Below are 21,917 nucleotides of genomic sequence, written 5' to 3' on the forward strand. Positions count from 1 at the left end.
TAAGCTTGACAACAACCCTTTTTACTTTCTGATGCCTGAGTCAATTTGCTAAAAGTTTTTGTGCTCTGGAGTTATTATTAAAAACAGTTGCTTAATAGCAATCTTTCTAAACTCATGTATATTATCGAGGTAATCTGCAATTGCCCCTCCTCTTGTTATGTGAGAATCCTGCTATTCTGCAATACTTTAACCTTCGACAGTCCCTTTGAATAATTCTTGATACTTCTTAACCATATCTTGCTGTCTTTAATTTCCACCCTGTTGTTAAACTCCACTTTAATTTTATCCCACTCCCTAGCTATATTCTCAGAAGAATTTCCTCTGTTCTCTAATAACTCCAGAATAATTTCCACTACCTATTCCTTAAATTCATATCTTTTCAACAGGTAGATGGAAAAGTGCCAGTGTCTCATTTTTATTTCATTACCCTGCATTTTTATTTTAGTTATCAGTGGCGTGTGATCGGAAATAGTTATTGGATGTGTATTAAAACTTTCAATTAAATGTACATGTTACTGTGAAGTATATGTTCAGTCTAATCTAGACCAGTTTTTGTATCTTGGGAAATATGTAATTTCACTCCAAGCTCCTACTATTGAATTCACATCTTCCATGCCAAATATTTTCATAAATGTCTTCAAAAGTCTAACTTCCTTTGTTTTATTTTCCCTTCTGGGCACCCCATGTGCATCTTCCCTGCTACAAATCAAATTCCAGTCACCACCTATAAGTAATATTCCCTGTTGAAAGCTGATTATTTCTCCCATAATTTTCTTAAGCTCCATTATAGCAGTTTTAGGTGGAATATAAATATATGCCAGTGTAATTCACCTCCATTACTAGTAGCCCCATACAATTACTAACTTTTTATCCTCTTCTGTCATTATTGGAGTTCCTCTTGCAATTAATATAATACTCTTTTCCTTTGTCCCAGGTATTCCTCTGAATAACTGTACTGAAAATTTTTCTTTATCAAATTCACATGTTCAGTTATCTCCAGTGTGTCTCCTGTAGCATAGCTATTGCAGATTACCTTGTTTACTATAGTTCACTATTCTTTCTTTTTTGTATATATTTGTGAGACCATTTACATTTAAAGATAATATAGAAAGCTTCATTATGTTAAAAAGTTATTGTTCCCACCTTTTATGTGTAACAGCTTTTTTGTTAAGTGTCTGGTTCCAACTTTTGTGTTATATGCTGTGATGATGACAGTTATCTATCTGACCGACAACAGACCACTAAATGGGCAAATAGTCTGTCCCCACTATTACTACTCACCACAGGCTTCATAATATTTACCAACAGCCTGTATACTGCCACCCAACATGCCACCGTCATCCAGTATGCAGATGACTCCTCCCTTATTTGCTCAGCCCACACCCCACAAGAACTCCAAAGCAAAATGCAGTCATCATTCCAAGACAATGAAAAGTACCTCACCAGCCACCAGCTCATCCTAAATCCAAATAAGACCAAGCTCATAATTTTCTCTAATAAATCTTCCAAATCCAGTACCCAATCTCTCTCCATACTATCTAACAACAGTACAAAGATCGAAGCAACCAATCAGACCAAGCTTCTAGGGGTAACCATAGATGACTCGCTAAAATTTGATAAACACATCTGTCGGACCATCAAAAAAATCCACTCTAAACTAGGTGCTCTATAACAGGGTTAAACCTTACCTGACACAACAAGCTAGACTAGCCACTGCAAGATCCCACTTGCTATCCACCCTCCTGTTCTGCTCTGAGGTCTTTGCTAACCTATCAAAAACTGACCTAAATAAACTAGACTCCTGCTAGAACAGAATTGCTAAGTTTGTCACCAGCCAACCGCACAGAACACACCACTGCACTATTCTCCGACAGCACAACTGGCTAGAACTTCCCAACCTATTATTACTAAAACAATTTTCACTTGCCCATAAAATCATATTCAACCCTACTGACTGCCAAGCTCTGTCAAACCTAGTCCACCCAAACACAAACTGTAGACTCCTCAGGTCATCCAACAAACTAATGCTAAAAGTAACCCAGTCACACAACTATCACAGAGAATTCCCTCTACTCCCATAAAGTAGCCAAAGCTTGGAACACCCTTCCTCAACAGATAACTAAATTCCCCAACCTGTCCACATTTAAAACTACCCTGAAAGACTATTTAAATAATTAGCTATGCCCCTGTATTGCTCCCAACTAATATTCTTCCTATTTTTTCCCACTAACGTCACACATGATAGCCGAAATAGTGCTTATCCCACTTAGGGCTATCCCACTGTCTTTTCTTTATTAATCTTTGTTCCTTCAGATGACCTAACTTGTAAAACTACATGACCAATTTTGGTCTTTCATATGTGACTCACCTTGTAAAGCTACATGACTTATGTACCTCATATATATTGTACGTATTCCTGTATTCCTGAAACATGCATGTTTATATTGTATTTCTGTTATATGTTGCTGTAATAGTTTTGTAAAGCTCATTTACATGTTGTTAGCAATGTACTACTTAAACTAAGTTTATTGCTTGTACCTTAGTAATGTTCTTTTTGTTGTGGAGCTTTTCTCCCCGGGTCTCTGCTGAAAATGTTTTTTTTTTCAACCCAGTCTGACGCTACCTGGTTAACAAATGTAGATAAATAAAACACCTATGCCAGAAGAAGTAGGGCAGTGGATGTGTAACATATGCCAGCATAGCTAGCTGGTGTTTTTTATAGAATTATATGTCATTTATATATCAAACTGATTTGTATAAATGCTTGTGCTTAACGGAAATTGTGCTTGAAGCAGAGCTGCATCTGGAAATACTGTATGTATCTATTTTTGTTCCAAGTGAATGTTACTCACCGGTGTCAGTGGTGAGGATTCAGGCTCCTTGATTACTGGCCCAGAAGAGGGGATGCCACACATACATGCACTATTGTTTGACAGATGGATCTTTTATACAGTTGATGATGTTCATGTTTCACTGTTGCAGTCATCACACTTGGGTTATCCTGCCAGGGGTAGCCCTCAGACAGCCCGAATACCAGAGGCTTAGCATTTCTGCGTTGGTTGCTGTCGCTCCAGGACTGACGTCAGGTCGTCAGTGGTATAAAAACAGACAGCCGACACCATTATGTCAGTCTTTCTTGATGAGGAGTCCAAAGCAGTTCGCACGAGTGCCGGTCGGCCGCTACCTGAGTTTTCGTTTCCGAAATTGAAATTGAAGTCTACTAAAGCTAAGTACCTGTTGGGGATCCTTTTTCCTTGCTCTAACTGATGTCAGAAAAAGTTAACAATTGTCTCGCCTGTGGAAAGCAAATACCACACCGAGATTTCCATTCTTACCGCATCACCTGTTTAGGCCCAGACCACGATGTCCCTCGCTGCCGGTTTTGTGCTTTGTTCAATGCTGGAACTATACGTCGTCGGGCCCTCATCGTAGCTAAATACTTTCGTTCTCAATCTCCGTATTCCAAAATGGCTTCAGTAAGCCATCCAACTACTGATCTTCCAAAAAAAACGTAAGGATAAAGACAGTGACAGACTGCACAGGTCCAGAACTGCAGATGATGCTTCCGTTAAGCTAGTCGCCAGTTTGCCAGTACTCAGAGGCGCTTTCTCAGCCCCTGATGCCCGCTTCGATGGATTCGCAGGCCACTACCGAGACCCGGTCAGAGTCTGGTATGCAATGAGACTCTTCTTTGATTACAGAACCTGTGGATGTCTCTACCTTGGATGGGTCCAGAGCCGCTGTGCAAGCACCAGCTTCAGAGGAAGTTCTTCGCAGTACCGATTTGAAACAAACCGAAGACTTCTTTTGCATCTTCAATTCTTTCTAAAACTACCGAGTTTCTAAGGCCCAGAGTATGAACTACTCCTAAAAAACCGATGACCCAACCTCTAGCGCCTGCTTTCATGCCTCAATCTCAGATGCTTAAAATGGCGGAAGACCTTATCATGTTGATTAGGGGAATCCAGCCTACCCCTGCTAAAAGGAAAAGAGACTTGTTCCCAGCAGCTTTGTCTGACCAAGGGTCTGATGACTCTGAGTTTTCTGATTATGAAGACTTGCCCTTATCTGCTTATGAGGATTCAGATGCAGAGGAATCCATTCCTTCTGCCTCTCCTCCAGAGGAGTTTTCTTTTGTCGAAACCCTACATACCTTGAGAGAGCATTTCCATTGGGAATGCCAGGATTATCCTCAGTCCAAAAAGAGACTTAGGGAATTTTTAGATTTACCACAGCACAGACCCTTAGCTGTTCCTCCTGTTCTGGATCTTGTGGATGATGTTTTTATGGAACCCGGTCTAACTCCTGATACTCTACCTCCTGCTCCCAGGAAACCTGACAGGTACTGCAGAGTCCCTGACTCACACAAATTTATTTTCAAAAATCCTGCTGCTGACCCAGAGGTCATCTCCCAAGGGCCTAAGGGAATAAAAGCAACCACAGCTAAGAATCCCACCCCCTCAGACAGGGATTCCCGAGCTTTAGACAGATGGGGTAAAAAAGTGTACACCTCTGCAACTCTTGCTGTTAGAGCATTAAATTGTCAGTTCCACATGCTGAAATATCAGCAACATACTATGGAAAGTATTAAACAAAAACTATCTACATTCGCTGACTGTGCAGAAAATAAAGAATTACAGGAGCTTATGCATTCTGCAAGCCAAGTTAGTAAGCATACCCTGCAATGTGGGTTTGATGCCCTAGAAGCATATTGCAGGGCAGCAGTCACAGGTTCTGTACTTAGAAGACATGCTTAGCTTAAGGAACAGACCTTGCCAGTCCATGTCAAATCAAAATCATTGGATGTACCACTGAACAAAGACAATCTGTTTGGCATCAAAGCAGAAGAGGTTTTAAAATAGATGGAAGAAAAAGCTAAGTCTGTGCAGACAGAGTTTTTGCAGGTCCAGCCTCCAAGATTCAGTAGGCATTGCCCCTCAAAACATTGGTCCTTTCCAGCCCCCTCAAGGTTACCTCAGACTAGACCTAGGGGAAGCAGACCCCCCCCAGACAACAGTCTCAGGGTATGCAGAGATCTAAGCAATGGAGTACCTCCACTTCTAAAACGGAGTGCTAAGCCACCCCTTATGGAAAGAATTCACAATGACTTTTCAACTCCACCTCTTACCTCTGCACACCTGCTTGTGCCACTAGAAGAAAAACTTGCCTCCCATGCAAAAAAGTGGGCCTCCATCACCAACGATCGATGGGTCCTCAACATAGTGTCCCAGGGGTACAAATTTTATTTCTACACACTGCCAACCCCAAAAGGGTTCCCAGATCTTCCTCCAAACCAGTGGGCAGAGGCACAAAACCAAGTTCATTCCCTGCTCTCCATGAGGGCAATTCAGCCTGTTCCTGCAGACCAGATAGGCCAAGGTTTCTATTCGAGACTTTTCCTGGTACCCAGAAAAGAGGGCACCTGGCACCCAATCCTAGATCTATCCATTCTAAACACTTTTCTGGTGGTACCAAAATTCAGAATGCTCACCCTCCAGCAGCTTCTTCCTGTACTATCCAAAGATGCCTGGTTAGTCACTCTAGACCTAAAAGAGGCCTATCTGCACATTCCAGTCAGAGACTCTTGCAGAAAATATCTATGTTTCAGGGCAGGGTCTATGCATTATCAGTTATCTGCACTTCCCTTTGGCTTATCCACTGTTCTCAGAATTTTCACGAAATGCCTGGCTCCAGCCATTGCTTTTTGCAGACAAAGAGATTTTCAGATATACCCCTACTTGGACGACTGCCTGATTTAGGCAGGCAGTCAGGAAAAGCTGTTACAGCACCTGGCATTTGTAAAAGATTTACTGACTTCACTGGGGTACACTGAAAACGAAAAGAAATCCAAACGAGTCACCAGTCAGAAAATTGTATTCCTGGGAGCAAGCCTGGACACAGCATCCTGGAATGGCATTCCTTACTCCAGAAAAAACAAGCCTATCTGGCAGGCTACTTCTCTCAACTGGCCACCAGAACCCAGTTATCCGCAAGGAAAATCCTGCATATGCTCTAGGGTTCATGGCCTCCTGCATTCTACTAATTCCATATGCCAGACTGCATATGAGGAAACTTCACTGGTACTTAAAAAGCCTTTAGTGACAACATTCTCAGGACCTGGAAACTGTTATACCTATGATACCTTGTCTAAGGAAAGATTTTAGCTGGTGGGCAGCAGCATGCAACCACAACAAGGGACTTCCCTTTTCACAACCCCATGCCACCCAGACCCTAACAACAGACACATCAGACTATGCCTGGGTTGCACACCTGGATGGCAGGAGCATTCAGGGCCACTGGAGCCCAAATCAAATCCATCTGCACATCAACCAAAAAGAGATGCTAGCTGTTCAGCACGCTGTGACAGCTTTCAGACCTCTTCTCTGTCCGGGGCCTCTACTAATCAAAATAGACAACACCACAGTGATGTGGTACATCAACAAGCAAAGAGGAACCCGCTCTTACCCACTATACAGGCTAGCCATAACCCTTTGGCACATGGCTTCAGCCATGCAGATTCACCTGCTAGCACAATTCCTGCCAGGCAACCAAAATTCTATGGCAGACAACTTAAGCAGAAATTTCCTAGACCCACACAAGTGGCAACTAAACCACAGCACTTTCAGCCTTATGACCCAGAAATGGGGTACCCCAAAGGTGGATCTATTTGCCTCCCACAACAACCACCAGCTCAGCAAATTCTGCACCAGGGAACCTCACAGCAAGGCCTTGGAAAGTGGATGCCCTATCCTTCCAGTAGGTAAACCTCTCGATATATGCATTTCTCCCTTTAACTCTTCTTACAAGGGTGTTACTCAAAATAAGGGAGGAAAGACCAAGTGCAGTCCTGATTGCCCCAGACTGGCCATGCCAACACTGGTACCCACTATTGCTAAGCCTGTCACCGTTGCCTCCATGGCACCTCCCTCAGATTCCAACTCTCCTGATGCATCAAAAGGGAGAGTTCTTGCATCTACAATTGCAGACCCTGAACCTGGCAGCTTGGCTTATTCCTTGACCTCTCCTCCAGTGGCAAGCCAAAGTAAGCAAGTCCTGGACGTTATAAGTGTATCCAGATGACCCAACACTATAAAATCCTATGCTGACAAGTGGAAAAGGTATTGTTCCTGGATCCAGACTAAAGGAGCTGACCTAGCACAGCCCTCCTTACCTCTCTTCCTGGATTACCTAGCAGACCTACTGCACAGGGGCCTATCCTTCTCTTCCATTAAAATCCACACTTCTGCCATCTCTGCACATTACAGCACTGAGCCACCTCTCTTTTCACACCCCCTCATCAAGCAGTTCCTTAGAGGGGCTAACAACCTAAGGCCACCAAGAAGAGCCCCTACCCCTGCTTGGGACCTTAACTTTGTGTTGGAAATGTTCACGCTACCCCCTTTGAGCCTGCTGCTTCAGCAGACTTAAAATTACTCTCTTGGAAAACAGCCTTGCTTCTGGCCATCACTTCAGCTAGAAGAGTGTCTGCGCTACAAGCACTTATGGCTGTGGAACCCTTTATCATTTTTCATGCTGACAGGGTCTCCCTCACGACTAACCCAACTTTCATGCCTAAAGTGGTGTCCAGTGTGGCTCTCAACCAATCTATTCATTTGCCCACCTTTTTCCCTAAACCTCAAAATAAGGGGGAAAAGATCCTGCACTCTTTAGATGTGCACAGACAGCTTAGATTCTACCTGGATAGGACTAATCCATTTAGGAAATCTGACTAGTTACTAGTCAGCTTTGCATCAGAGGCAGAGGGCAAAGCCATATCAAAACAAACCATTTCCAAATGGATAGCACACTGTATCCATTTCTGTTACAAACACCATGGGAAACCACCCCCACAGGGGGTCAGAACACATTCCACTAGGGCAATCTCAACCTCTGCAGCCTTTTTCAGAGGGGTCCCTACCAGGGACATTCTGAAAGCTGCAACATGGAGTTCTCTTCATACCTTCACCAAGCAGTAACACCTGCCTATCTTTTCCAAATCCAGGGTAGGCTTTGCAACTGCAGTCCTGCAAGGCATACTAGCCAGCCCCAACCCTTTTTGATTGCCTCCACCAGTTCTTCAGCTTTGGGAATCAACCCAAGTCTGATGACTGTAACAGTGAAACATGAAGAACATAGTACAGTTGTGTACACTTACCATAAATGTAGATGTTCGAGTGTATTCACTGTTGCATTCCTGGTTTCCCACCCTCCAGCCCCCTATCTCTCTCTCTCTCTTCCTCACTCTTTGCAGGACTATTGATATTTACTTTTTACTGGTGGTGTTATTCCTCCATAACCTAGCTCCCTGTTTGGAGGCTCCTGACATTTGGGGCAAGAAAAACTGATGTAATGGTGTCGGCTGCCTGTTTTTATACCACTAACGACCTGACATCAGTCCTGGAGCCACAGCAGTCGACACAGAAATACTAAGCCTCTGGTATTTAGGCCAACTGAGGGCTACCCCTGGCAGGATAACCCAAGTGTGATGACTGCAACAGTGAATACACTCAAAATTCTACATTTATGGTAAGTGTACACAACTGTACTTTTCTTGTCATATCCATTTGAGCTTTTGTCATATCTTCCAAAGCTTTTTGATTTATTGAAAGCCCTCAAAAAAACCCACAACACTGTATACATCTTCAGATATTGAAGTTTTACCCTCCTAATAGGAACAATTGTCTCAGACTGACAGTCACATTCACAGACGTGGGTTAACATAAAAGAAGGTTATGCATGCTAAGACGCTTGGGTACTGCCTATGCTTCTACTAAGTGCTGATTGGTTTTGTCTTGTCTTTGTTACTCTTCCAGATTGGGAAAACAGTTTTACTTTCAGAAACCGTTATCTCCTAGCCATTGAGAGAAACAAGTATTCTGTTTTTATTGCTGTTTATCAGATTGTCTCCATGGAGACATGAGAAGCAGATACAGAGTTGCTTCTACAGTCACTCATTTATTTGCTAGACAATGTTCTTTTTTATTTGCTTTGTCTTAAAACTTGTTGCTAGATCAAGCCAAGGGCCTTAATACAGTCATTCCCCTATGCAAAAGTGAAAAAAAATCTATTTTCCTTGTACCCTGCACTTTTGACCAGACATTTTTTTCTTTTTTACATTGCTGTGCCTACATTTCCTAAAACTGAACAAGGAGAAAGAAAGAAGGAAACAGGGGCACCTGTTTACTTCAGTATCCACTTTACATAGTCCATCAATGTACTTGATCCCTGTGATCAGAATTACTGTTCTTGCACAGGTAGTCATAAAACCACTCAACACTTTTGTCATGTGGGATAGCAGAAAAAAGGTCTTTGGCATCAATAGTAACAAATGTAGTACCTTCACTGTTTGTCTTTAGGTATTCTTCTAAGGAAATTCCATGAGTCCTTATATAGGTGCACTCTATTGGCATCTACCTCTTTCAGTTGCTGCTCAATAAATTAGGTACAGTAAAGGTTTTAGAAGATTTGGCATCTACAAACCAGTAGCCTAGGTCTGGTGGCTCTGTTTAGATTTTTCCCTACCTAGGAGATCTGAGAGGATATGGGACAGAAAACAGCATAATTTTATCAGAGAGATGGGAGGAGGGAGATGGACAGAGGGAGACACCACAGGAGGCAGTTGACCATATTATTGTCTGTAATAGCTGCCATGATTTTAAGATATTTGATTACATCAATTTTGCTGTTGATTGTAAGTGGACACAATTATTTGAGAAAGGCCTTACTTTTGTACCAACTAGGAGAGGCTCACATTGAAGATGTTCTGGTTGATTTAAAACTTTTTACTCATAAACTTAACCTAAGTATGTTCTTTTACAGATAGGGAACAGGTAAACACAGGTACCGTTAAACAATATTTCAAACCTAATACCTTTAACCACCCTTTACACCCCATTATTCCATTATTTGAAAAAGTATGAAAAAACACGAAAAAATCAAAGATATCGTTGACTCCCAAAGTATCCTTGCAGCAAACAATCGAAAACAAATAAAAGCAGCAAAACTGTCAGGATACACCACAAGAATAGTTCGTAAAATCTTCTTTATTCAAGCAAATAACAAAATGGATAAGCGCTTTCACATGCTATGCGCATGCTTCATCATTCATTTGTTATTTGCTTGAATAAAGAAGATTTTACGAACTATTCTCGTGGTGTATCCTGACAGTTTTGCTGCTATTATTTGAAAAAGTATGTAAGTCCAATATTAGACAGATTTTGCATACCAAGCAGACCCACTGTAGATATAATTTAACAACAGAAGAACAAACCTTACTGAATCAGATTGTCAACAACAGAGAGGTTATGTTGATGAAGCCCACACAAAGGGGGTGGTTTGGTGGTTATTAACACTTTTGGTTATGCTAATAAAATATTCGATATGCTCTTTAGGGACACTTATGAGGAGTGCCCGTCAACCAGAGTAACATTGCTCATCATAGAATAGGCGCAATGTTAAAGGATTTTCTTGCTCAAGACCTTGTTTCTCAAAAAGACTTTGAATTTTTAATGGTCAGCTACCCAAAAACTTCCCCTATTTTTGCAATCCGTAAGATGCACAATGATATTTTTGACTCATCTTTGCAGTTAATTGTAGATGCTAAATCTTCTAAAACCTTTACTATAGCCCAGTTTATTGACCAGCAACTGAAAAAGGAGGACGCCATAATAGTACACCTATACAGGGACTCATGGGATTTCCTTAGAAGAGTGTCTAAAGACATATAAAGTACAGGTATTATATTTGTTACTATTGATGTCAAAGACCTTTTTGCTTCTATCTATTTTCTTCTCTCTGTTCTATCATGGCCTATGCTTTGAGTGGTTTTCTAAGTACCTGTGCATGAACATTAATTTTGACTAGATGATGATCATTATTGAGGGACTTGATGGAACTCATTTTGTACAGCAACTTTATATTTTTTGAGGGGCCATGGGTGCTACTTGCACCCCAATATTTGTTAATCTTGTCATGGCTGAATGTGAAACCAATTTTGTGTTTTGATCTCCTTATAGCAGTCTTTGAATCTTTGGTCACTATGTGGCTATTATTTGGATGATGATATTTTTTGGACCAGTGATCTGCAGGAGCTCAACTGTTACTGCTACCTTAATGATACTACAGAATTTCTTAAGTTTACTATGATGTATTCCGGTGATTATATTGTTGTTGTTGTGTCTTTCGGCTTTTCCCGGTTAGGGGTCGCCACAGCAGAACTCCAGTCCGCTAATGATTGGCAGTAGATTTTTACGTGCCGAGTTGCCAGCTCTGATGCGCAACCTTCAACAAAGGTACGCCCATTCATGCATGTCTCCACACAGAAGACGCTCTAGCTGAGAATTGAACAGGACAATGTCTTACTGTGAGGCGACAACTCTACCGCAGCACCACCACCGCAGTATTCCGGCGATTATATTTTTTAGAAATTGTTAAATAAAAAAAAATAATATAATAATTCCGGTGATTATATTATTTTTTTTATTTAACAATTTCTAAAAATAGAACTAGTCACTGTTTTGTATCTACAGGAAGTCAACTTCTTCAAATTCATTGTTACATTTTTCTAGTTGGCATCCATTACACCAGAAGAAAGCTTTAGTTAAGGGACAATTGGTCAGGTTAGCATGTATGATTTCATAGCATGAGAATTGTTTGCAAGAAGGTGCTAAACTCAAGACCATGTTCGAGATTCGGGGTTATCCACCCAATTTCAACACAGTCATGGGGGAAGTTGCATCCAAACATGAACAGTTTATTTTTGACCCCTTAATAGGAAAAGGGACCCCTATTATTAGTGGTAATGTTCAGTCAGAAACAAAAGGTAATTTAGGGAAGGCTTTGGTTTTAACCTACAGCCATGACTATTTTAATATCAAACCAGTGATATTTAGGAATTGGAATTTATTTTTAATAGATTGAGATGGGTTTAGGGTTTTGGGCCCCCATCCCATTCTGTCTACATAAAGGATGTTTGTTTTAAATTCCTTATTGAAAGGGTGGGGCATACTATATGAAAATTGTGGACACTTTAACCACTGTAGTTTAATTTTGGAAGGATCCACATTTCTTACTGTTGATTATGGGGAGGTTTTCTTGAAACAAAAATTTTATTGCTCCAGTACAGGTGTTATTATGTGCCAGTGTGTCAGAAATGCCCCACTTTTTATGTTGGGAAAACCAAAAAGCCCTTGAGAACAATAATTTACCAACATATTTATGACATCAATAAAAAAGATGAGCGCAATGCACTTTTTAAACGTATTAAGTCCAACAGTACCCATGGATTTAAATTTTATGTTATTGACAGCATAGAACATGACATTTGGGGGGGCCCTGTAAGGGCTACTTGGAACTTAAGAGTTAAGGTGGCAACTTAAGCTTGATTCCACCAATGGTTATGAGTTAAATGATATGATTTCCATTAGTAGTATATAACATTTGGAAGCCTCCTTATATATGTGATGGTAGGATTTTGTTAATGATTGGCACTGACATTAATTTTATTTGTGTTCTTGGTCAACCATATAGTTACACAGTTTTGTATTCCACTTTTACTAATGGTTTAGTCTATGTATACGGCAGGATTTTGTATTCATTCACATATTTATGTGTTTATCCATTCACTGAAATACACCATCTGAAGTACTTAGATTAGTTTTTTTTTATTTTTTTATTTTGTTACACATTTAATTGATTTGTTTGATTAACTGTAAGTTAAAATCCTTGTGTGAGAGTTTTTGTGTATAAAAGCTTGGTGTGATTTGCATTGTTTTATTGTGAAGAAGTTCTTTTTTATAGGACAAACATGCTTAAAGTATTTTCAATAAATAAGCTGTTTACCAGTGCAGCTGCTGTGTTTCTTCAGCAAGTTCTAAGATTAGTTGACTTACCTAGTCACCATATAAGTAAATATGTAGAAAAAAAGTGATTTCAATGATTGCCATGGTTGGTAAGTAGGGGATTAGAAAATGGGGGTTGGGGTTTGTTTTTTTTCATTCATTCAATTAAGGGATTAAGTCTTGGTTCTCACCGATGTAGTAGTTAGCTGTTAACATCATCTGTCTCTCCATTTTTAAACCTTGGTACAATGTCAAGTCACTCATTCAGGTAAGCAGCTGTCATTAACTGCAAACTACCAGTTTTGGACCGGGGGAGGGGGTAGAGCATGTGAGGTCTTTTCTAGAAGTATATTACTTTGCTATCTGATTAGCAACTTGAACGATGTCAGCCCCTAGTCTTGAGAAGCTGCATCTACATCTACATTGTGGACCTAGTCATGGCTCACTGAGTGTACTTGCGGTGAAGTGGGAGTTTAGAGAAATTGGGTTTGCTACATAAATAAGTTTGTCTTATAACCTTCAATATTCTGACATTAAAAGTTGCTAGTGTTGGCCACAATGTCTGAAGATTTTTGAGATGGTGGATGGATGTGCAATGACCCCTCCAGCATGCTGTGAAGTATTTATATACTATTTCTACTCCCTGTGAGTTAAGAAAAATTGAAGTTGATATTACTTTTGTAGAATTTTCTCTTAGGAAAGTTATAAACTGGCAGAAAGCCATTGTATGCAAACTCTATCTCCCTTTACTTCTTCCCGGATTGTAAGTTTTAAAGTGTTTCAAGATGTTTAATATTTGATATACTCGTCCTTTTTAGAGCGCAGGCTGAACATGTTGAGTATATATTTAAAAACCAGTTAATTGTTTAGATCAGTCCTACAAAACCTTCCTGTATCTTTCAGTGATGTTTTTAGCCAAGGACATCATTTCTGTGAGGTAGAAAGAGAGAAAGTACTCCTCTCCTCTTCTACTAGCTGCTGAAACACTCAAAATTAAAATGTTTATGGCTGTCTGTAAGAGTTCTAAAGTGCAGGGGATAAGGTTAGGAGTATTTTCTAGGTAGCTAAAATATACTATTATATCAGCTAGCCTTGTGTATTTACTTGTTCGAATCACTCTGTATGCCATGCTTAAATGTGGGGTGCCTCACAGATAATATTGCCTAATCCACCTTGCTAGTAAGCCGTAGTGGAATTATCCATAGATGTGCAGTTTCTAGATGCTGCTCCGAATTGTGCGCACTTAGGCCTGATAGCATGTCTGTGTCATTTAGGCTAAGTGCTGTTGTAGCCAACCTGCTTTCTGACACTAGTAGATGCAATATTATATACTAGGATTGTAGGTTCATTAAGTTTTGGTTTTAAACCTTGTTGCCTGACAATATCATTCTGCTCTAGAAAAAATAAATATGACACCTAACTTTTATGTAGCTTTCTGTTTTACGTCTGCTGTAAGGGTCTTTTTGTTCACTGTTATAGCCACATGTAGGCAATGCGCCAAAGAAGGAAAGAACAAAGAGGTCCTCAGGCCTAGTTCAACAAGCATAGTTAGGTACATAACTGAACCTTTCATTCTGTGATTTTTATCCAAAATAGACTGTTCAATATACATGTCAGTTACTAGTGTTGCATTTTTCTTCAAGTAAAAAGACATTTTTCAGTAGTGATAGACAGTGATACTGTAATTTTAAATGTGGAGCATATTCATTATTTAATTTACGTACTGTTTTATGGCTTGAAGCAGTGTAGAGTGTTGCATTGCATATTAGTGCAAATTGCTTTTGTTTTATTCATTTATCTTGGCACTTGCTTCTGATGATTAGATTCCCTTTTAGCTGTGTGGGTTAATTTGTAAAATCTGCTAAATAATTAATTTATTTTCCTCACATAGGCAGTATAACTGTTGAAACCATGATGGAAATTCTTCGTGACAAACCAAGTGGCATCAATGCACAAGGTTCATTCATGACAACTGCAAGTATGGCTTCCATTCTGCCACTAGATGAAAGTCTTCCCTGTGTTCATTTCTTTACAGGGACACCAGATCCTGAAAGGTAATGTACTTTGATTTGTTCTCTGAATCAAAATTTGCTTTTCAAGCCAGTCTGCTAGACTGCAGTTTCCTCATTGTACACCACCAGCAGTACACAGCCCTAGGTGCTAGTGAGACATTCAAGAGGAGTTGAATTGTGTAGATTATGGTATTCTGTCCCATCCCAGGAGGGACACTTGGCTTTGTGGCGCTGCCCTCTGATGATGTTTCGGGGATGTATCTGGTAGGTTCATTGCAACCTGGGTCACTAGTATTATCTGTATGTCTCCTGTATAGATAATGTACTGAAACAACATAAGTATTGACAGTCACCAGTTCAGTCACTTTTAAAGCAAAACAGCAGTCAACATCAGTCTGTTTATCACAACATTAAAATACAGACTCCCAGCTATTAACCACTGGCTCTAGTTGTGACACTAATATTTGCAATTGGTCGTTAACACAATTTTCAGATATATTTCTTTTACCTCCATCTCTATAAGCATTATTGTCTTTCTCTGAAGAAAGCCACATGCTTTCTGGTTGCCACTTGAGCAGTATTGCTGTTAATCTTTCTTAAATGTAAATGCTTGCATATAGATTGCTACCCCCACTAGCATACAGACTAATCATGAAGTACTTCAATTACTCCCTTCAGTCACAAAATCTAGATGCCTTCACACTGGAAACACTATCCTTAGACCATCATTTGAGTTTGCTGTTGGAGAAAAAGGCTTTGTGAACTTCACCCTCAATAACCAGAACTTGCTTCCCAATGAGGTAAGAAATAAGTAGGTTTACAAGAGAGATCAGGACTAAGCTGCTGTCTTACCTGGATAAAACATACAAGTGCAGTTACTGTGGATTCAATGACCAATATAATGTTTGCTAACTGAATGGACAGTGGTGTCTGTTCTTCATTTATCCTTACTTTAGATCTGAAGATGGAAGGGGTATCTTTGCCTTTTCTGAGCAGTGCATTCTAATGGATTTAAGTAGCTGTTTATGCATGGTTAAATGTTGTAGCTTTAAATTTCATCATATGTATTTGCTGCCTTATTTTGTCAGTTCCCTTCAATCATTCTTTATAAATATTTTTAATGTGTGTTCTCTTTTATATGTGGCTGGTGTGTGAGCCATATTATCTGAGTTGCAAGTAAAGACTGCTGTCTCTGAATTGATGTATTACTAATTGTAGTATTTTCTGTATTGTGTGCCTATGCCTGAGTGGTATGAATCGTGACAGAAAAGAGTCTTAGGAAGTCTTAACTACATTAACAAAAAAAAAACAAATGAATTAATTACAGCATGTAGATTTTCTAATATACTTGATGCTACTGCACAAAGACATCTTCAGTGTGTTACAGATATGTATGGCCACTACTTGTTACTGCATGAGGACCAGTGAACTTGCCACATTGCTGAACCATAGAAGCCAGGGGACGTAATGAAATGCTTAGATGTACTGGAGTGCAAAAAAGACTCAACTACATTAGACTAAAACAGGGAATCTGAGTGTGCATCTGTAATTTATAACTTTATGCCCATAATTCAGCTTATTGTAACACTGCTTGTATACCAGATGTGGTGTCTTTATGATCAGTATTACAGAAGTATTAGAAACATAAGCCACATACATGTTTTCACTTACTTGCCACTTTTTAATTAGTTTAGCTGTACTGTGGCATTAGCGCATACTTGCTTGTGAACATTTTAAGAGAGACTGTAGTAAAATATGGCATAAAAATTCATTGACTGGAGTGCTTTGACCTATGTCTGTTGTAAATATTTCCCTGTTTGTTTACTTTGAGTCCCCCCCCCCCCCAATTAATCAGCAAGTTTTATGGCAGTAGTACAGCACTCTAGAAATGTCCATATCAACACTTATTGTTGTTCTTACTCATGCAGTGCTGTATGTTTTGAGTGGTAGTGATGCAAATGTAAACGTTTTAAATTCTTTTGCAGCAGAACTTCTGTTGAAGCTTCTGTTCTTCAAGGGAGACATAGTAATAGATACATGCAGAACATCCATCTTGTTATAACAGGAGGCTTAATAAATAACATACAGCAGCAAGAGATGTGATTTTACCTCTGTGAAGTCTGCATTCATACTCATTTCTGTAGAACCTTTGCAAACCATGACATGCTAATCACTGTAGCTAGCTCATTAGCAATATACCTATACACTCCATATGTAATGTTTTGTTTTAAAACGATATGTCTGTGTGTGTGTATGTGTGTGTGTATATATGTGTGTATATATATATATATATATATATATATATATGTGTGTGTGTGTGTATGTATATATATATAAGGCTACCCTGCATGTTATCGCTGGTGTGTCTGTTGAGGAGTTTTAGTTTTTTGGTACAATGTTGCAGTGTACTTTACCTCAGTGTTGGGTTGTGACAACCTGCAGAGCACTTTTTTTTTTTTTTCTTCTCCGTTTTCTCTAATGTAATGTGACTTTATAGTTGGTATACATAATTGGGGTGGCTTCCCCCTTTGCAAAAAAATTGTTTCTTCGAATTATCAACTCACTGGCTTTGATATTCATCTTTCATAGACTGGTGAGTCAGGGGAGTGTGCTGTAACAACTAGTCAGTAAACTTGCATAGTTGTGTATCTAAAAATATATGAATACATTTAAATGTTCATAAAAATATGCATACATCACATCTGTTGTACCTCACTGGAGAAAAGTGTTTGAATGGAGAGATGAACTCAGCAAAAATGGTAGAGTTGTGCCAAGCATGGGGAAAAAAAGGCAGTGTAGAATCTTCAGGATACAGAATCATTCTTACAGTGGATTCGGCCAGGCTCAGGGGGAAGATGGCTTCACCTTTTGTAGGAGGAGGACGTAGTCCACAAAAATAAAAAAAAAAACTAACAGGGCAAAAAAGATCCATAAAGATGACGAAGTGGACTATTGAGGATAAGTAAGAAATTATGTATTGTTACCGTTATGCAAGAAGCCCACTATTTCCAGATAAAATATATTTAGAAAGATTAAAAGAGACTTTAGAGAAATGAAAACACATATATGCATAAGAAAAACTGTCAGATGCCTCAAATAAAAATTTGTATTATGTAATACAACAGATTTATGAAAAATATTATGTAAATAAAAAAGCACTGTGCCACCTGGAAAAAGAAGCAGCAGAGGTGGTACAAAAACATAAAAAAAGATTTTTGAACAGTATAAAAAAGAAGCATGGACATGGGAAATAGAGATCTCTTTGTATTGTGCAACATTTATGCAAAGGAGAAAACCAAAATAATCAATAAAAAAGCCACTCCAAAGATATTTAAAGAGAAGTGCATGCAAAAGCGCTCAAATATGGAACATTTCAAAATAAAAAAAATAGAAAACAAAGATGGAAAGTAGAAGTTAAACAAATAGAAACTGAAGATGTGAAGTTGTTCAGTCTCGCCATTTGTTCTTTACACGTGGGTTCGGAGCCAATCTGTTGGCTCTGAGTCGGCCGCTTTCCAAGCTCAAGATCTTTGAGTAGCTCGAGATACAGTCCCTATCCCATGATGCTCTCCTACCAACCCTAGATCTAGTTTGCCGCTGCAACGGATCGCATGATCTTCGGAGGAAGCTCGGGCCAGTAACCTTTTTTTCTTCTTAGAAGAATATATAATTACTTATTTAGACTATCAGGCATCTGATATTTGTGAGACTTCATATTTCTCATAATTGTTGATCAGTGAGTTAACTGTACGTTATTTTTTTGTCTTTCTAATTCGGAGCGGTTGCTCCTAGGCCTTTAGCCTTTCATGAGTTGCATTTTACTTGACATGGCTTTGTCAAATTTAATTCCCTATCCCCTCATTGTTCATAGGTGCTTAGATTTGTTGTATCTGAATATTTTTGTGATAAAATAATTCTTGTAGTCAATTGCAGTTCAGGGATCTGAACTTTCTAGGAGTTCTTAGTGGTTTTTGACTTTATTGACATCATTGTTTATCAGGGCTGTGATATTTGTGGGTTTTCTTTGATATCATGTCTGAGAAACAAAAATCAGGATTTAAGAGGTGTGACTGTGGGCAGAAGATGTCCATCACCGATAACCACGTTTCTTCTGTGTACTACTTGGGTCCACTACATTTGCAAGAGGATTGCTCTATCTGCCATTCCTTTAGTGGCAGGGTTTTATTAGAAAGCGAAGGAAATTGGTGGATAGAGGGCTGTTGAAGCCAGACTTTCTAGAAACATTAGACAAGACTGACCAGACCTCAAAGTCCTCGAAGGGGTCAAAGTCTTCTAAGGTGTCATTGGAGCACAAGTCTTCTGCTCTGATCACCTCTGGAAAGACTCGGTCGCCGGCTCTGCAGCCTTCGGAGCCATGCACCGGAATCTTACCTCGGAGCCAAATCATAGTGTTGAAGCCAGTGTCGGAAGTTTTAAAGTCCCCGGTCCTTAAGTCGGTGGTTTCTTCAGCTCCTTCGACCCGTTCTTCCGGTACCCTTTCCGACATCAATGTGGACCATGTGGTGCAGAGGCTTTTGGTGAATCCGGCCCTGGCCAAATTGCTTTCAGCTTCGACCCAACCGACTTCGAAGCCTATGACCCCACCACCACGATTTCTGCTCATCCTCCGAGGCCAGTTGAGCCTTCAGAGTCGGAAAGAGAGGATCTGATAGTGGTGGAACCTTTGGAGCTGAGGCCTGTTCCAGTGCCCACGGCCCCGTCGACCTTGACTTCTTCGGTTCAGATCGAAGAGTCTCGGAGCTGACACTCTCTTGCTGGTTCCGGGGAAGAGAGTCGAACCGACACTTTAGTTCTGACTCTCCCTCTCAGGGCTTCAGTGCAGATGAGCTCAGTTCGATCCTCTGGTTTGGAGCCTGTGGTCTCGGCCCCTGGGAGGTTGTTGTCTTCTTTGGAACCGGCGAACTCCTTGGGTCGGGAAACCAGTGCCTTCGATGCCATGAGGAGGGTCATGTCTGCAAAGACCCTTACCTCTTCAGATCTTTCCTCTTCCTCCCCTAAAGGGCCGCGTTCTGTCCCTGCACTGCAGGTCCCTCCCAAGCGTCGAGACCCAGAGCCTCAGGTAACCCCATTGGGTGACCCCTGCTTGACGGAGACTTCACCAGATGCCCCCACTGATGAAGTCCCTAGAAAGAGACTGTGCAAGAGGAGGCATTTAGATTCCCCTCAGGAATCCTTAACATCAGACACCGACTTAGAGGAATCAGAAGGGTCCCCACGGTCCTCCTCTGAGGATGTCTCATTTGCAGGCATCCTGGAAATATTAAGGCAGAGGGTTGTCTGGCAGTCCCTTACCCCTACTGAGGATGAGCCAGTGCTCCTGAAAGCCTTTGGGTCTCAACCTTTCACCTCCTGGGTTACTCCGCCCTTTGACGAATTAATGGACTTGGTCGCTCGAAGGGCGTGGGAGTCTCCTGATTCCATGGAACCGGTCCCTCGGTGGCCCAACAGATTTATCACCTCCCCTCAAGACAGGTCTTTTCTTATGAAGGGAGTCCCCGTTGATGCCATGGTGGTGGCGGCGGCCACCAAGAAAGAGATGTCAGAAACCTCTTCTTCTGTTCATCCTCCTAATAAAGACTCTAGGAAGATGGACAGATATGGGAAACACATCTTTAGTTATGCGACATTTGCAATGAGATCGCTCAAGTATTTAACCCACTTTACCAGTCTTCAACGAGATCTCCTCAAAGAGCTTGGAGATACTGTACAGGGCAAAACAGATGATGCTGTTACTGAGAAAGTGACGGCACAGCTTAACACCCTTAATAATATTGTGAACTCGTCCATGCGGCTCATTTCTTATGCAGCTGATGGATCTAGCTGGGCAGCAGGTTCAACAATAGCTCTGCAGAGACAATCCTGGATGCGCTTATGCTCCTTTACGGAAGCCTTCAAGTCTTCCTTTGTTAATACCCCATTCAATGGCTTTTCCTTGTTTGGGCCTAAAGTCAAGGAGACACTCACTAGGTGTGAACAGCCAGTATTCCTACAGTTGCCACCTTTTTAAATGGACAGTGTATGAGTCACTCATACAAAAGACAATTGTTGCCTGAAACATATACCACAGAGAAGTCAAAGGATGTGACATCACACACAGGTTTGCATGCATAAGAAAGTTTTATTTGTGTACTATTACAGTTGTATATGCCATGTCATATAGATGTTTAGACTTTGAAGTGCATACTAACTGATGAATGCAACTTTCTAACAGATAATTTTATACAGTAATACAAAAGCATAACATACGTCACTGTCCAGGCCAAGGCCTTCAAGTAGTACAACAGTAAAGACAGATTGGGCCACAGGATAACAATCAATCAACAGTAAGTAATGCAGATGTATAGTCTAGCATCCTCTAATTACACTCTGTACTCCATCCCTAGGTGGAAAAGATTGAGTTTGACACAATGGGATGTATCTGTTACATAACAATGCATATCTGAAAACATCACAATCACAATGACTAACAGATAAGTCTGTGTGACAGTAAACAGTAGGCCACTAATGTTCCCAAGGTGAAATGTATGGTAATGTACAGACATATACCTTAAGGTGGCTTACTACTGATATCCTTCACATGTTGTAACAGCCTAAGTTATATATGGTGCATACCCCCCATAGACTGACTTATAGGGGCATATAACACTGTTACGTACAATGACCTCTGGATTGCAGAAGGGCACACATTTTTTTGTGCAGCTGAATCCCACATATATATGGACCCTACCCCACAGTATGTGTGGGGACCACAGCAGCACTGAAATGATGGCAGGAATGGCAGTGTGGCATAATCACAGACCACTACATAACCCCTTACTGTATGTCATATGGACAAAGCCTAGTATGTAGGTGGAGGACATAGGCTGGAACACAGGTCCATATGTGAAATAGTGTTGTCATACACTGAGTAAGTTGCTGGTGTTATAGGATAGTCTGTAACATACCCTTAGTCCAGGGATATGAAGTCAGAAACACAAATGGATGTAGCCATGTACTGATACCACTCAACATACACACTGCCAGTGATATATCTGACACAAAACCT

At 40.5% G+C, this 21,917-nt stretch overlaps 1 protein-coding gene across 1 annotated transcript in view; it reads left to right on the forward strand.

Annotated features, from left to right (window-relative positions):
* SCRN3 (secernin 3) overlaps positions 1-21,917 on the forward strand; it is a 939,975-nt gene that overhangs the window by 593,233 nt on the left and 324,825 nt on the right. Inside the window, exon 6 of the mRNA XM_044075556.1 lies at positions 14,731-14,893. Within this exon, the coding sequence (XP_043931491.1) occupies positions 14,731-14,893 (163 nt within the window). The remainder of the gene's footprint in view (positions 1-14,730; positions 14,894-21,917) is intronic.

Source organism: Protopterus annectens, chromosome 6.part1 (assembly GCF_019279795.1).
Source record: "Protopterus annectens isolate FY-2018-M chromosome 6.part1, PAN1.0, whole genome shotgun sequence".
Taxonomy (NCBI): domain Eukaryota; kingdom Metazoa; phylum Chordata; order Ceratodontiformes; family Protopteridae; genus Protopterus; species Protopterus annectens.